General features: G+C 50.0%; 1 protein-coding gene across 1 annotated transcript; it reads right to left on the minus strand.

Moving 5' to 3' along the window:
* Window positions 1–309: 309 nt before the first annotated feature.
* CNGA2 (cyclic nucleotide gated channel subunit alpha 2) lies at window positions 310–6,590 on the minus strand. Its single transcript, XM_035011719.1, has 6 exons — window positions 6,481–6,590; window positions 6,169–6,261; window positions 5,379–5,549; window positions 3,965–4,072; window positions 2,062–2,168; window positions 310–1,715 (listed from the first exon to the last, which is right to left on the minus strand). Exons 1-6 carry the CDS (start codon window positions 6,588–6,590, stop codon window positions 310–312), a joined length of 1,995 nt encoding a protein of 664 aa, XP_034867610.1.
* Between the last annotated feature and the right edge of the window lie 8,026 nt (window positions 6,591–14,616).

The following is a 14,616-nucleotide window of genomic DNA, read 5'->3' on the forward strand; positions in this document are numbered from 1 at the left end:
AGTATCCTGCAGATGGGCTTCTTCAGAGCAGATCATTGCCCAGGCTTCCAGGCCCAAGAGAGACCCCTTCAAGATAGTTCAGCTGCTCCTCTCTTCTTTCCTCAGACTTGGACAAGCTAAAGCTCCTGGAAGCTGAGCCAACATGGTCTGTACTGTGCATAAGCTTGGCTATTAGCCGGACTTGGAGGAGGGCTCCTAGAGGCTTCAAGGAGAATTCAAGAGGGTAATGCATACAATATGGACACCTGCATGGCTCTTCTAGTTCCTGGGGTCAAGGCCAAGGCTGGGAAGGCAGTTGAGCCCAAGCCCTTATGGCTCATCAGCAGCAGCTGGCTCGGGGCTATTCATCCCATCTGACAGGTAATCATCCATATTGTTCTGCTTCATCTTGGTTTCCAGAACTGTAATGCGCTGCTTGAGTTTCTGCTGGGCTCCTGTGTACTCAGCCAGCAGGCGGCCAAAGCGAGTGTACAAGGTCTCCATGTTGGTCTCCAGCTGCTCTAGCTTCTCCTGTACATCTACTTCCATGCTGGCAGCCACCTCATTCTCATCCAGCAGCCCCTCCTTCATCAGGATCTCCCGGCCCCTCTCCTCCAAGACCTTCTTGGCATCAGGGTACTCAGTCACAGCTTCCATAAGATCATCCTTGGACAAGCAAAAGAGATCTGAGTAACCAAGGCTACGGATATTGGCTGTGCGTCGATTGCCCATTTTGCTGCCCTTAATGTTAAGGATACTGATCTCTCCAAAGCAACTCCCAGCCGAGAGAAGGGCATATTGAGTAACACCATCATCAGCCACTACTGCCAATTTGCCTTCCTTGATTATGTACATCTCCTTGCCAATATCCCCCTTGCGGCAAATGTAATCTCCAGGGCTGAAGACCTGAGGACGGAGCTTCAATACCAGCTCCACCAGCAGGCCAGCCTCACAATCCTGGAAGATACGCACTTTTTTGAGGGTGGACAGATGGACATTGATGGCTATCTCAGCCCTCAGCTTGGCTGGCAAGTTCTTGAGAACTTCCCGTTCATCCACACTCTTCTTATTGGTCCACAGGTAGTCAAACCACTTAATGACCTTGGCTTCCATCTCCTTGCTGACCTTTCGGAACTGCATGTAATGTTTGACAGCATCAATCTTGGCCTGAAATTCAGCCCGGGTAGCATTCATGTTGGAGATCATGGAGCCCACGTTTCCCACAATGGTGGCAAAGATGAGGACACCAATCAGGAAGTCAAAGATGACAAATAAGTACTCCTCATCCTTTACAGGGGGTGGCGTCTCCCCAATGGTGGTAAGTGTCAGGGTAGACCAGTAAAGGCAGTAGATGTATTCCCTAGCCAGGTAGCCATACTCAGGGTCAGTGATGTTGGGATAAACCCAGGTGTCAACCCCAAAGCCAATGGACTTGGAGATGGCATAGTAAATGCAGGCATTCCAGTGGATGATGACCAAGATATAGAGGACCAGGTTGCTGATTCGGAAGATGTTGGGGTAACTGGTACGTGTCTCAGTGCGGTCAAAGAATTCAAACATGCGGGCAAAGTGTAGCAAGCGGTTAAAGCGCAGCTCAGGGCTGTGGATGCCCACAGCAAAATAGATCAGGTCCGTGGGAATGATAGAAGCCACATCTAGCTTGAACTGCAGGGTGTGGATATAGTTGTCCCGCAACTTCTTAGGATCTTTGACCAGCAGCCCTTGCTCCAGAAAACCTAGTAGAGATGCAAACCAGTATATCAGCTCTGCCCTCAGGCCTGTCCCTCCCAATAGGCTAATGCTCAGCAAGGGACAAACTGCACATTCATCCCTCCTTCCCAAGGAGAGGTATAGGAAACTCACTAGCAGAGCTGGCCTGAAGGACCCTAAAAGATGACCACCAGGTTTGAACCTCACTAAGCACATGGGGATGTGAGGTTCAAAGAGGAGCAGACACCAACTCAAGTCCCAGCTAGGCAGTTGAGTCTAACACAGTGTCAAGAGGGCTTCATAAAAATGTGGACTCAGGACTTTGGACCTATGGGTGATGCTCCTGCATATGCATCTCAGTTGCTCACCTACCTGTGCGCAATCGGATGAAGAGGTCCGTGATATACACTACATCTGAGAAGTAGTCCAGCACCAGCCACACTAGGTAGTAGCCTTTTTGTAGGTCACTGAAACAGGCTCTGCAGGAAGACAGGACTGGACTTCACCCTCAAAGTCAACCAAGGCCCTCTGGAGGCCTCAAACTGAGTGCCCACTGAGCACAGGGCTTGGGATGGCTACCAGGGACACTGATCAATCACAGTCAGTCTAAAGTCATGAAGAAACTTACTGACAAGCAACTTCTACTCCAATCCTTATTATTACATAGACATCCTTAAACAGACATCCACACTGACCATTACTTGTCTCTCATCCACTGGACTATGAGTACCAAGAAGGCAGAGACCACCTCTTAGTCATTACTCCATACCCTATGCCCTAGTCCAGAGCACCAGGATTTGACAGGTGTGAGTTGAATGAAAAATGAGTCATTGGAAGTATGAATTATAATACACAGCTGAAAAGCCTCCATACCCATCTCTGCAACATACACCTATTGAGAACCCAACACAGACCACTGGCCAATCCAGGTGAGAGAGGAGAGAGTAGCTGGGCTTAACCGAGAGGCAGTGGGAATGAAGAGAGGTTGGAGGCTGCAGGAGTTTTAGGAGGAATTGACAAGACTTGGTGACTGAATGGGTAGGAACCTAAAGAGGGAGCCGAATAAGAGAACCCAGGATGATGACCCAGTGAGTGTACTAGTCAAAGGGAAGAGCAGTTAATTCTGACTACTTGGTCACATTTCAAATAAAACCCCAGCCCCCTCCACTGGTGCACAAAGCCTAGAGAACAGTCCTGTGCCTGCCTGATATTCACTTGAAGTCCTCCAGCCACACTAGGCCATCCTGAGATGGGGTCTTAGCATTTGTTCCTCCTTCCCAGAATGTTCCTTTCACCAGCCTCAGGCACCTAAATAACTGATTCCCTCTCACCATTCAGGTCTCAGCTAAGGTGTCACCTCCTCAGAGAGGTCGACACTGACTGCCCTTTCTCTAGTAGCTTCCTGCCTCAAGTCCCTTAGGCATTTGTTTTGTTCATGTTTACTGCCAGTGTCTCCCACTAGCCTGAGAGCTCCAAGAGAGCAGAGACCATGTGTGTCTTGTTCACCGCATTATCCCCGGCACTTAGCACAGAGCCTGGCATCCAATGGGTGCTCAGTCAAACCCTTGCTGAATGAATAACTGAAGTGGGGGATGGGATGGGGTGGGAAATGATGTCAAGGAAAGCTACCTGTAGAGAGTGGCTTTGGATCTGAAACTGTAAGAAGAATCTCCACAGGCTAAAAATGGGGAAAGGGAATTTTCTCTTGAGGAAACAGCATGTTATGATCCAAGAGTAGTGAGTACTGGGGCTGGGGTATGTCCAGAAGGTGGAACTAGAGAGAAGGCCAGGTCCAGAGGGCTGTAAAGGACACTCTGAGGGCTTCAATTTCATCTGGTGAGCAATGGGGAGCCATTGAAGGGTTTGTGAGGAGGAACTGACATAATCAAATATCAGTTTCTAGCAACCACACTAGTTGCAAGTGTGAAGGATGCATTGGAGGGGGCAAGAGTGCCTACAAGAAATGGCTGCAAGACTATTGTAGTTATCCCAGGGAGAGAGGAGGGTGGCCAGGACAGTATTGGTGTAGATGGAGAAGTAAGAACAGATACCAGGAAAGGATAGACAGCAAGCTTTGGTAGCATATTAAGTTGGGAAGTAGGGGGCATTGGGAGTTAATAAGGCAGAGGGAGGTGCCACTGGCAAACAGGGAATCCAGAAAGAAGGCTGGGTTGGGTGAGCTCTGTATACACAGCTGGGACTGGTGTACTCTCAACCCCAAGGCCTGGGCACTGGGATGCTTTGGCCACCCCCTCCCAGATCCCTCCCTGCTCACCTGGCCACCAGCAGGCACCAGTTGTAGAGGACAAGCATAGCAATGACAAATAGCCAGCGGTAGTACCAGTCCCCAGCTGGATCCAAGACAAATAGTTCAAATTTCTTCCTGAGGAGACAGACAGAGGCCAGGCTTGGGACTAGGTCCTCAGCATGGCAGCACCCCCAGTTCCCAGAGGCCAGGGGTCCTTTAAAAAGTAATTCTTAAGAGGATGTGCAGGGTAGGGCGCCTGGGTGGCTCAGTTGGTTAAGCGACTGCCTTCGGCTCGGGTCATGATCCTGGAGTCCTGGGATCGAGTCCCACATCAGGCTCCCTGCTCAGCGAGGAGTCTGCTTCTCCCTCTGACCCTCCTCCCTCTCATGCTCTCTGTCTCTCATTCTCTCTCTCGCAAATAAATAAAAAATTAAAAAAAAAAAAAAGGATGTGCAGGGTAAAGACTGGGTTGGCTCAGGGCCCCATTTTCAGGGAGCCACAACTTGGTACTGGGCATCTGAGTATAGCTCAGATGGTCAAGGGTCACCCTTCTTCCTATTTTAACCCCACACAAACCCATTGGTTCTCATGCCTTCTGGAGGTCGCTTGCCCATAGGGCAGGGGCATGGCCAGGGGCAGTCTTTTCATTGGGTGGGTCTCAGGGCCTGGGGAAAGACTTCTGCAGGATGGTAATAAGGGCTCAGGGCCTGTTCCCACATCTCTCCTGGGAAGAGAGAGGCACTCCAAGAAAGTGACTGCCACGTGCTTCCTGCCCACCCCACCCTCCCTGTTTGGTCCCTGGTCTCCAGCTCCCAAATCGCTTTCCCAGATGCTACATCCTATCTTGGCAAAAACTCTTTTCCTCCACTGTCCAGAAGTGGGGAATGTCGGCTTGGCCAGACATTCCCAGTCGCCAGTTCATTCCTCAAAGAACAGACCCTCCAGCTCCACCTTCTCCGCCCTCCCCACTCCCTCCTGCTCAGTTGTTCCCAGGCCTTCCCCAGCCAGCCAGACCCCAGCATGGCCTCCTCAAAGGCCCACCTCTGTACCGACATTGCCGCTGGTGTAGGCATACTCTCAGCAGCACTCCTTAATTACACCCTTCTTTGCATTTACTGACTGCTGGAACTGAGACTGGGGTTGGCACACATCCAGGTGCGTTTGCGTTTTGCTTCATGAGCAGCAAGAGGACATCTGGCAAGGGGCAGCTAGGGGAAGAAAAGCCACCAGGAGCTCCCATGGTAATTGGCCCCTGGATGTTGGAAAAGCTGTGAACTAGAGTTAAAACCATAGCAGGTCTCCCCTGCCAACCCGTTTGCCTGCCATGGTAGGGCTTGATATAGACCCCAGTCTTCCTCTGGCAGTGGCATAAGAAACCCCACCAAGCCCTACAATTGCATGCTTGAGAGCCCTTCTAGTCCTACAAGCTGGACAGCTATACTTGGTGCCCTTGCCCTCGCCGTCCTTGTCGCCTTTGCCATCCCCTTGCTGTGTCATCACAGTCTGGAGCTCGGGCCCACGGAAACGCTCCAGGAATGAGTCAGGTCGCAGTTCCTCCTCACGAAAATTCTTGTTGGCCCACTCTCTAATGATCCCCACCAGGCGGACAATCCTAGAGATGAGAGGAAACATGAGCCAGAGAGGAGAATCATGCTGTTCGAAAGGATGTAGGCCCAAGAGTTCACTATCTGGTGAGGGAGATGGAGAAGGGACCTTGGAAACAGGCCAGTCTATGATGTCTGCCATGTTAACAGTTGGGATGGGGGTCAGCACTGAGGGCAGGGGCTGGGGTTCAGGTATGACTCTGAATGCAGCCTGAGGGGCAAGGGGTTGCTCTGAGAAGACTTCCTGTCAGAGGTGCCATCTCAGTTGATTGTGGAGAATAAATAGTGGTTTCCAGGGCAAGATAAAGGTTGTGCTAATGGAGGGCAGACCAGGAGGAATATTGATCCAGGTTTCCTGAGACCTAGGCTGCAGATCTCAGGACCCTCTACATAGACCTCTTTGCTGGGAAAGATTCCCCCTTTCCCAATGCTGAGACAGACAACTCTGAAGGCAATACTCCACTGACCACTCCCAGCTTGCTCACAGGAACCTCCTCAGGAGAAAAGTGCTTCCCAGGGGTCTTAGAAGAAAGGTTCAGTGGGACTGAGAGAAGGTGAGTTATGGTAGTCACTCTAACAGGCCTCATGGGCAGAAGCAGGTAGCAGGAGGGCAGTGGTGGAACCCACCTGCGGAAGCCACCCCTACCCTGCTGGGGGGCATCCATCTCCGCCAGCCTCTGCAGTTCTGAGGAGGTGTCATCGTCAGCTGCAGACTGTGGCCTGTAGAGGAAGAAGCAGAGCTGACCAGGGTTTCTATGGGCATACCTTGTCTCCTATCAGCACTTTTCTCTCCCGGGAGGTGCCTAGAAATCCCATAGCCCCTTTTTAGAGGGTATCCTTAAGCCAAAAGATGGTTTGCTCTGTGATAATGAGGCAGAGCTGGGAGAAAGTAGAAGCCTCCAGGCCATCTCTGAAATGATCCAGCCTCAGCAGACTCACCTGCTGCTGGTCCTGTGGTCATCTTTGCCATTGGCCTTGATGACAGGAGGTGCGTGGTGGTTGTGGTTATTGGCTGGGGAACTCTTCACACCATTGGATTTTTCTGTCATCCTCCATGTACAACGAGTATCCTCACCTGCCAGGGAGATGGCCAAGAGGAAGGTCACAAAGGATCTTGGATACCATATAAGGCAGAGGAGGTACAAGTGAGCAGTGAGAACAGAACCAACGCTCACCTGGCAAACCCCAGCATTCTTGGGTACTGCTATGGCAATGCGGGACAGGGGAATTCAGCATTGCCTAAATACCAGGCTCTAAACACCAAGAAAATGAAGATGCTGTCTCCACTCTGCCAGGTAATTTAAAAGGCAAACAACACTAAATAATTTGCAAAATGTGCTTATTTTTCTTTCACCCCGGTGAATTTTTTGACATATGAACTATCAAAACTAAAACAAAACAAAATGGATTAAAAAAAAAAAGATGGTATGCCTGGGCAGCACAGTCAGTTGAGCATCCAACTCTTAGTTTTGGCTCAGGTTGTGACCTTGGGGTGCTGAAATTGAGCCCCGAGTTGGGCTCCACACTCAGCAAGGAGTCTACTTAAGATTCTCTCTCCCTCTCCCTGCCCCTCCCGCTTGTGTGCTTTCTCTCTCTCTCTCAAATAAACAAATTAATTAATTAAAAAATACTGTCTAAGACATCTTCTGGTGCCCTGGCTTTCCAGATGTCTGGCACATGCTTAGGATGCTGAGCACCTCCAAACCAGCCACTGTCCCCAAGCTCCTGACCCATGGGAGGAAATGTATCTCCTTGGCCCAAAGCAGTTGCCTCTCCACCACTCCCCCCTGCTCTTTGGTTCTCCTGACCCAAGACCACCTCAGAGCTCATGCTCCTCAGGTGGGAGTTCATCTCTCATTGACTTCTTCAACCAGTGGTACTGTCTCTGGCGCTCCTTCCTCTCAGCTCTAGTCACATTCTTCCCAGTACCCTCCAAGTAATGTTGCATAAGCTGAGAAACAAAGAGGAGCCCAGGGTTGGAGCAGGGAGTGAGGAGGAGAGAAGGGAGAACTCCCATGGGCTCCATAGGCAGTAGTACCAGTCATATGACTTTCTCCTTTGGGCTACAGGGAGCCTTGGAAGAGGTGAGCAGGACCATGGCTAGAACAGCATTATATTCTAGAAAGATCCTCTGGCTGCTATGTAGAGACTGGATTATATGGGGCACAAGATTGGAGGCAAGGTGGTAAGGAGAAGGCTGAAGAAGATGGTGCCAAAGGAGCCCAAGACAAGTGGGCAGTGTGGAGAACTATTCAGGAGGGAGAAAGGACAGGACTCAGAGATGGATGGGGTATGGAGAGCACTGGAGAGCAAGTGGGTGGGATTACACAGAAAGAAAATACAGACTGAGGGACCAGGTCAGAGCTCTGGAGAACCCCAAAGTTTAAGATATGAGTAGAGGAGGAGGTATTCACAAAATAGACTAAGAAGGAGCAACCTGAGAGGGAAAAATCCTGAAGAGAGACAGGTGATTACATTCACTCTGCAACGTTTCTTGCCATGGGGTCAGGGAGGCTGGGGAAAGAGATTCAGAGCAGCTCTTCCCTGCTCAGGTTGGTCAGCATGTCCCACCAGATTTGATCAGAAATGGGCAGCACACACACCCCCCCGGGTTGCCTATGGCCCCTACTGCTGAAACCCTGCCACACTCCTCATCACCTCATCCCCCCCATCTACCCGTTCCAGCTTCCAAAGCTGTCACCATGGTGATGGCAGACACACCAAGCTCTATGGTGAGTGGTAATAACAAGCAGCCTCAGAGCTGCTCGCTTGGTGCTCTCTGTGGGACTACAGCACTGGGATGCTAATGAGGGCACCTGAGGGATAAGAACCAGCATCTCTGAGTCCCTGTTTAGACCCTAGAGGCAGCAGACCATGGAGACAGAAAGTTCCAGGCAATGCAAACAAAGGTGGTACCACTCACACTGATCAGAGTTGGCCTCAGTGGAGCACTGTTCAGTGAATGAATAGCAGGGGTACAGGTGGGGCAGTAAAGGGCAAGTCCTTTGCAGGGATGGAAGAGACACTGGCGTGAGGAGGCTGGACCCAGAGTGGAATGTGAGCAGAGGAGGCCAAGCCAACCCAGGGAGGCTGCAAATACCAGAAAGAGGACTTGAGGCAGCCTCTCACTGATAAAGATCCAGTGCAGGCCCTGCCGACCACCACTTGGACCTCTTCCTTACTAATCATCCCTGATAGCAGTGGCCCTCAGCCCACAATAGAAATAACTGTGGGGGCACATGGCAACATTTATAGCCTCTCTAAGGTTCTAGCACCAAGACAGATTCTTCTCCCATTATTCCTGCTCCTTCTCTGCTATGAACAGTCCCTTCCTTCAGTCTGATTGTCCAGCAGCTGCCCCGCCACACACATTCCTGTTCATCAGAACCACCCCCTCAGGCTGCTTGCCAGGGAACAAAGGCAGGCAGCTATCTCCTGGCACTGTAGGCAGCTAGGCCAGTGGTTCTCAGCTGCACACTCTCCAAGAAACTTCATCTAGTCCTAAGGCTTCCATTACCATCATGTCCCAAATTAAGGTCCCAATTCAGGCATCTCTCCCAAGCTGCCCACCCATATCTCCAGCTGCCTGCTAGACATCTCCTTTGAGGCACCTCAAATGCAACATAACTAAAACTAAACTTGATACTTTTACCTACAAATTGGCTTCTCCAAGTTACCCATCTCATAAAGGGGGGCTGCCCTCTACCCAGTCATCCAAACCAGAAACTTGGATGTCAACCATAATTCCTTATTTCCTTCAATCATCATACCCAGACAGCCTCTGTCCTCAGTCAATTGTCCCCCAAAAGTGTCAAAGATCTGTCCCTCTACTGCCCTCCATTCCCAAGGCCCTGGCCTGGTCTCGAGCCTTGACTGTTGCTCTGCAGACATGCTACAGCAGAGTCTGACTGCCTCAATCCTCACCAGGCTCTGGAATGGAGGGGAGACATGGACATCATCAGGGTTTGCTGGGAGTTAAAGCTCTCAGAGGGGATGAGAGCAGAGAAGGAGGCTGAGGATAACATTCTCAAGACCAGCAAAGGTGACATGTGGCCCAAGGAGCTGAAAGAGTGGGGGAAATTGGTGACCTTATCAAAAGCAGCCTCCCATCCTTTTCCCCTCTAGCAGCTATTATTTTGTTTTTTGTATTTACAGATTTGATTCTGCTGGTTGGTTGTTGGTAGGGAGATGGGCAAAATGGGTGAAAGGGGGTGGGAGATACAGGCTTTCACTTACATAATTAATAAGTAACAAGGATGAAAAAGGTACAGTGTGGGGAATATAATCAATGGCATTGTAATGGTGTTGCATGGTGATAGATGGTAGTTACACTTGTGGTGAGCACAGAATAACATAGAGAAGTTGGATCACTATGCTGTACACCTGAAACTAATGTAACATTGTGTGTCAACTATACTTCAATTTTCTATTTAAAAAAAAAAAAAAACAGCCTCAAGGAGTAGGGGTAAAAGACAACATGTTTTGCAGGGTTTCATAATGAGTAGTAGGTGAGGAAAAAAAGATATGAATATGTCTAACTCTTTCCAGAAGCTTGACTGAGAGAGAAAGGAGAGAGAGTAGAAACTCGAGAATGTGGGGTTGCAAGAGGTTCTCTGTGGTGCTCCTGTTATTCTTTTAGTGAGATAATAAAGCAGGTATAAAAGTTCTGAGGAGGGATTCAACAGATAATGAAAGTATCTGTGCATTTGACCAACTGCAGGGGGAGCCTGATAGATTCCCTGGGTTGAGAAGACAGACAAGAGTATCCAAGGAGACCAAAGGCAGCTGGAGTTTGCAGAACAGAGCACTGGGGAAGAGAAAGTTGCACAGAGAGAGAATTCTGGAGATCTGCAGAGTCCCTTTCAAGTTTTCAGCTGAGCATTTATCAACACACACCTATGAGGAAGGAAGTTATCCATGGCTGGGGAACGAACCATTCCAAAAAATTACAGGTTACAGTTCCCAACCCTAACACAGGGCTTGGAATAGTGTCTGATGCCACCAACTAGACTGGAAAACTTAATAATTCATGGGGTATCTGGTGGTGTATCCAGAAGGGTCCTGCTACTGTAGTGGGGAATAATTTGTTCCTAGACTGAACACTGTTCTGGTCCCACTGAAAAAGTCTGAAAAGCAAGACTCAAAAGGATCAAACTTTCCAAATAAGTTCACTTCATCCCAGAGCAAGACTCAAAAATATCTTTTAAAATAATAAAAAAGTATCCAGCATCCAACAAGGTAAAATTCACAATGTGTGGCATCCACTCAAGAATTACCAAGCATATAAATAATGTCTCCATAATGAAGAGGAAATGATCTATTAATTAAAACACACCCAGAACTGATACAAATATAGAATTACCAGACAAGGTTGTTAAAACAGTTAATATAACAAAGATAAAAGAGAATGATAAAAAGAAAAATCAAAGCACCATTGAGCTGTGGGACAACTGCAAGTGGCTGCATATAGGTGTTGGTGAAGTTCCTAAAGGAGGGGGAGAGAGAAAAAAATATATGAAGAAAAAATGGCCAAAAGTCTTCCAAGTTTGACAAAAACTATTAAGCCCACAGATACAAGAAGCTCAATGCTTCTTTCTAAGCATAAGAAACATGAAGAAAACTACACCAAGGCACATTATAATCAAATACCCCAAATCCATTGATAATGGGAAAGCCTTAAAACTAGCCAGAGAAATAAAACATATTATGTACAGTCACAAAAGTAAGGATGAAATCAAATGTCCAATAATAAAGGTAAGGACCTGATGGTAATAAGGAAAATCCTTCTGCTGAGCTTCAGGGTTTCCTTCCAACTTCCAACTGGACATTACTCTCTGGCTACCCTTGGACAGGTGCAGTTCATCTTGTCCCAGATCACACTGAATTCACCACCATCAGCCCTTAAACAGACATTTGTGACTGACTGAGACTTCAAGCCTTCAGCCTCTGGCCTTCAGGGTGGCTTGGCACTCAAGCTTCTCCCTAAAGAGCATGTCCAGGTTCATTCTCCCTGTGCACAGCTTCCTGCCAAGTTCCCAAAGTCCTACAGTGAAGCCTGAGTCCAGACCATGCCACCTTTTTGCCAACACCCCCCTGCACTAGATTGTGCACTGCCTGAGGGCAGGCATCAGGATCTGCATTGTTATACAGTGCCTCCTCATACAGCACTGCAGCTGGTTCCTGGAAATTGCCCCACACATATTGATGGAAGGAAGGAAGGGATGGAGGGAGGGGGGAGAACACATAAAGGTTAGACCTTAGTGCAGTTCTGAGGAATCTCAGAAGGCAGAGCTTAGAAGAGGGAACTGCTAGCAAGGAGATGCTCCAGTGAATCCTTCCAGGTGACTGGGTATCCCAACTTCTTTTATAGTCCAGGCCATTCTGGCCTCAGATTCAAGTTAATACCAGCCAGATTTTTTCTGATTGGGAAGGGAACTCTTCCATGACTGATAGCCTGGAGAGGCAGGCTCCGAGTCTCAGCCAGAAGCTAGTGCCCCAGATATTAAATTTCAGCCATTACAGCAGAGAAAGTCCTAGGCTGTAGGCAGAGAATGGTACCAAGGGGTGAATCATGCACATCATGGGTGGCAGGGCAGTAAGGACAAGCAAGCAGGAAAGCAGAGAGGTAGGCAGGCAAGCAGACAGCGACAAGGAGAGCCAAGAAGAAGCTAGAACCTGGGGATGCAGGGACAGTTTCTCATTCGTTGAGCAACTACCGTGTGCTGAATACTTGACCTAAGTTAACTCATTTAATCCTCACAACAACCTGACAAGTTTGATGCTATTATTATCCCTACTGCACAGATTCACACCTAAGCAATCTCGCTCCAAAAGCACACTCAGCCACAGGGCCAGCCTGGCAGGTGAACAGAGCCAGGGACTTGGGTATGAGTACCAAGAGGAGAGTTAGGTCAGAACTGCACCAAGCACTGCAGGCTCTTGTGAAGCTGAAGTTGCAGTGATACTGCTAAGTCCCAGAACTAAGGACAGTGTCTGGTACTTCTTGAATGGATGAGGGAATCATCTACATGACAAATTCCAAACTCTGCATTTGGGCATTCAAATCCCTTCTGGATCTCACCAGACCCACCTTTGCAGCCTCATCTCTTGTGGGGTCATCTTATGTTGGAACCTGGTGGGGTGTGGCTAGGTCTTGTCCTGGCAGTTCTGAGGCAACCATGGCATCCAAAGGTCAACCAGGTATACACCTTGTCAGCCAGTTGGGGTTCAACTCAAAGCACACGTGCCCAGTCTAAGCACTCAGTGTCAACTTCCTCTAGGGAAGGCAGCCACCACCCAGGAGGCCTCACCTAACAAGTAATGCTAAGGACTCTGCTCATGCTCTGTCAACAGCAGGGCCAGGACAGTGGCAGGAAATCTAGAGACCAGGCCACCCCAACATTAGCTGTCTCTTACGGCCACAGGCCAATATGGATGGAGCTGACACTTCCTGGATGGAGCTGACACTTCCTGGTCTGGGGTCAAGCTCAGCTGAAGGACCAAAATGGAGAGCCTGTCTCTGCCCCAGGCCAGGCTCTGGAATCTTCCCTCAGCTAGAAGCTCTAAAAACTTCATTGCAGATGCTTTTGCCCAAATGGCAGAGGGGCTGGCTCCCAAAGCCTGAGAGACCTGCAGTAGACACTCTCCCTTCTGAAGAAGCCAGGGTGCATTTGAAGGACTGAAAGCAAAAACTGTAATCCAGTAGGGTTTCTGGGAGAAGCATTACATAACCCCTGCCCCTACCTCCATTACTTCTCATATGCAGAGAGCCATGGAGCTCCAGGTGGCATACCCCCCATACTTTGAGGCTGGGATGCCCAGAAATGCCCTGGGCCAGGCAGAGTGGAGGTAGGGGTGGGTTGTAAGGTGCATAGGCTTTTCCTTCTCTCCTACCAAAGCCTGCCTGGCCAAGCAGCCCCTCAGCCCCTCAGGCCCTGTACTCCAAGTCTTCTCCAGTCACTCTCCTAGAAGAGAACAAAGACTTAGCTGCCTTGGGCCAAGCCTAACATGGCACTCTGTGTCTTCATACTCCTAGAGGCCCCAGGATTTCATTCAGCTGCTTTGACAAGAGACAATGTTTCCCCACACAGCCACTTTCCCTCAGCTGGGAAAGACCAGTCATATGAAAGCCCATGTCAACACAGGCTCTAAGACCTGCACACTTTCATGGGCTCCAGCTCCTACTCCATGGAGGCCATCAGCTCTGGCTACAAGAAGGTGCCAGCCCTTGATCAGTGTCTGCCTCAACCCAATGCCAGCCCCTTTCCTTACCAATCAGATGACTTCAGAGGCAGGGTGTCCCTTGACCACAGTCAGCATCCATTGGCCCTTCTGTGAAGCCTCCAATCAGAGACAAGCCCCTGGGGGCTCATCAGTGCCTGAAGCCAGCAGTGACCTCCTGGTGTTCCTGTTCCCAGGCCACTGGGGTCCCTGAACCCCCACACAGCTGGCAGCTTCTCAGAGAGCTGCCTCACCCTGCCTGACACCAGCAGGGGAGACTGACAGTGGCTCAGAGGAGCTCATGCCCATGGCTGCAGCAAGCTCAAGACCCTGGCCCAGGGTGGCGCCCACCCACTGGAGAAGCTGTCGGGCCTGCTGGCTGGATGCGTGACCCTCTCACTATGGGCCCCGTACACCTTAGGCTGTAAGCAGGTGAGGGCTGGTTGCTGGGCTGCCTGACTGTGGAAGCTGCTTGTCTGCTCAGACCCAGGAGCCAGCCCCTCCCAAGCTCCCTGAGGAGCCCTCGCTTACATGGAGCATGCATCACTCAGGGCTTTGTGTCTGGGGACTCAAAGCTGCCAGCTCACTGCCCCCATGCACCTGCCTCCCACCTTGGTCACAGTCCTGGCCAGCCTACCTGCCAGATGACAAGCCAGGAAGAAACCTGGGAGAGAAAAGAGGTTCCTGGGGTGGAGCAAGGTTGGAAAGGAAGCCATTCCTTCTTCTCCAGGGCTCCCTGGACTTGGCCTCTAAGAGGGGCCATGGCTGGGGAAGTGAAAGAGGGCAAAAACCCTTGGGTGGCAAATCATTAGCTCCTTTTCAAGAGGCCAGGTACAACAAAGCCCCCTCTGTGCA

The sequence above is a fragment of the Mirounga leonina genome, unplaced genomic scaffold (assembly GCF_011800145.1).
Source record: "Mirounga leonina isolate KUSES-001 unplaced genomic scaffold, KU_Mleo_1.0 Mir_101799, whole genome shotgun sequence".
Taxonomy (NCBI): domain Eukaryota; kingdom Metazoa; phylum Chordata; class Mammalia; order Carnivora; family Phocidae; genus Mirounga; species Mirounga leonina.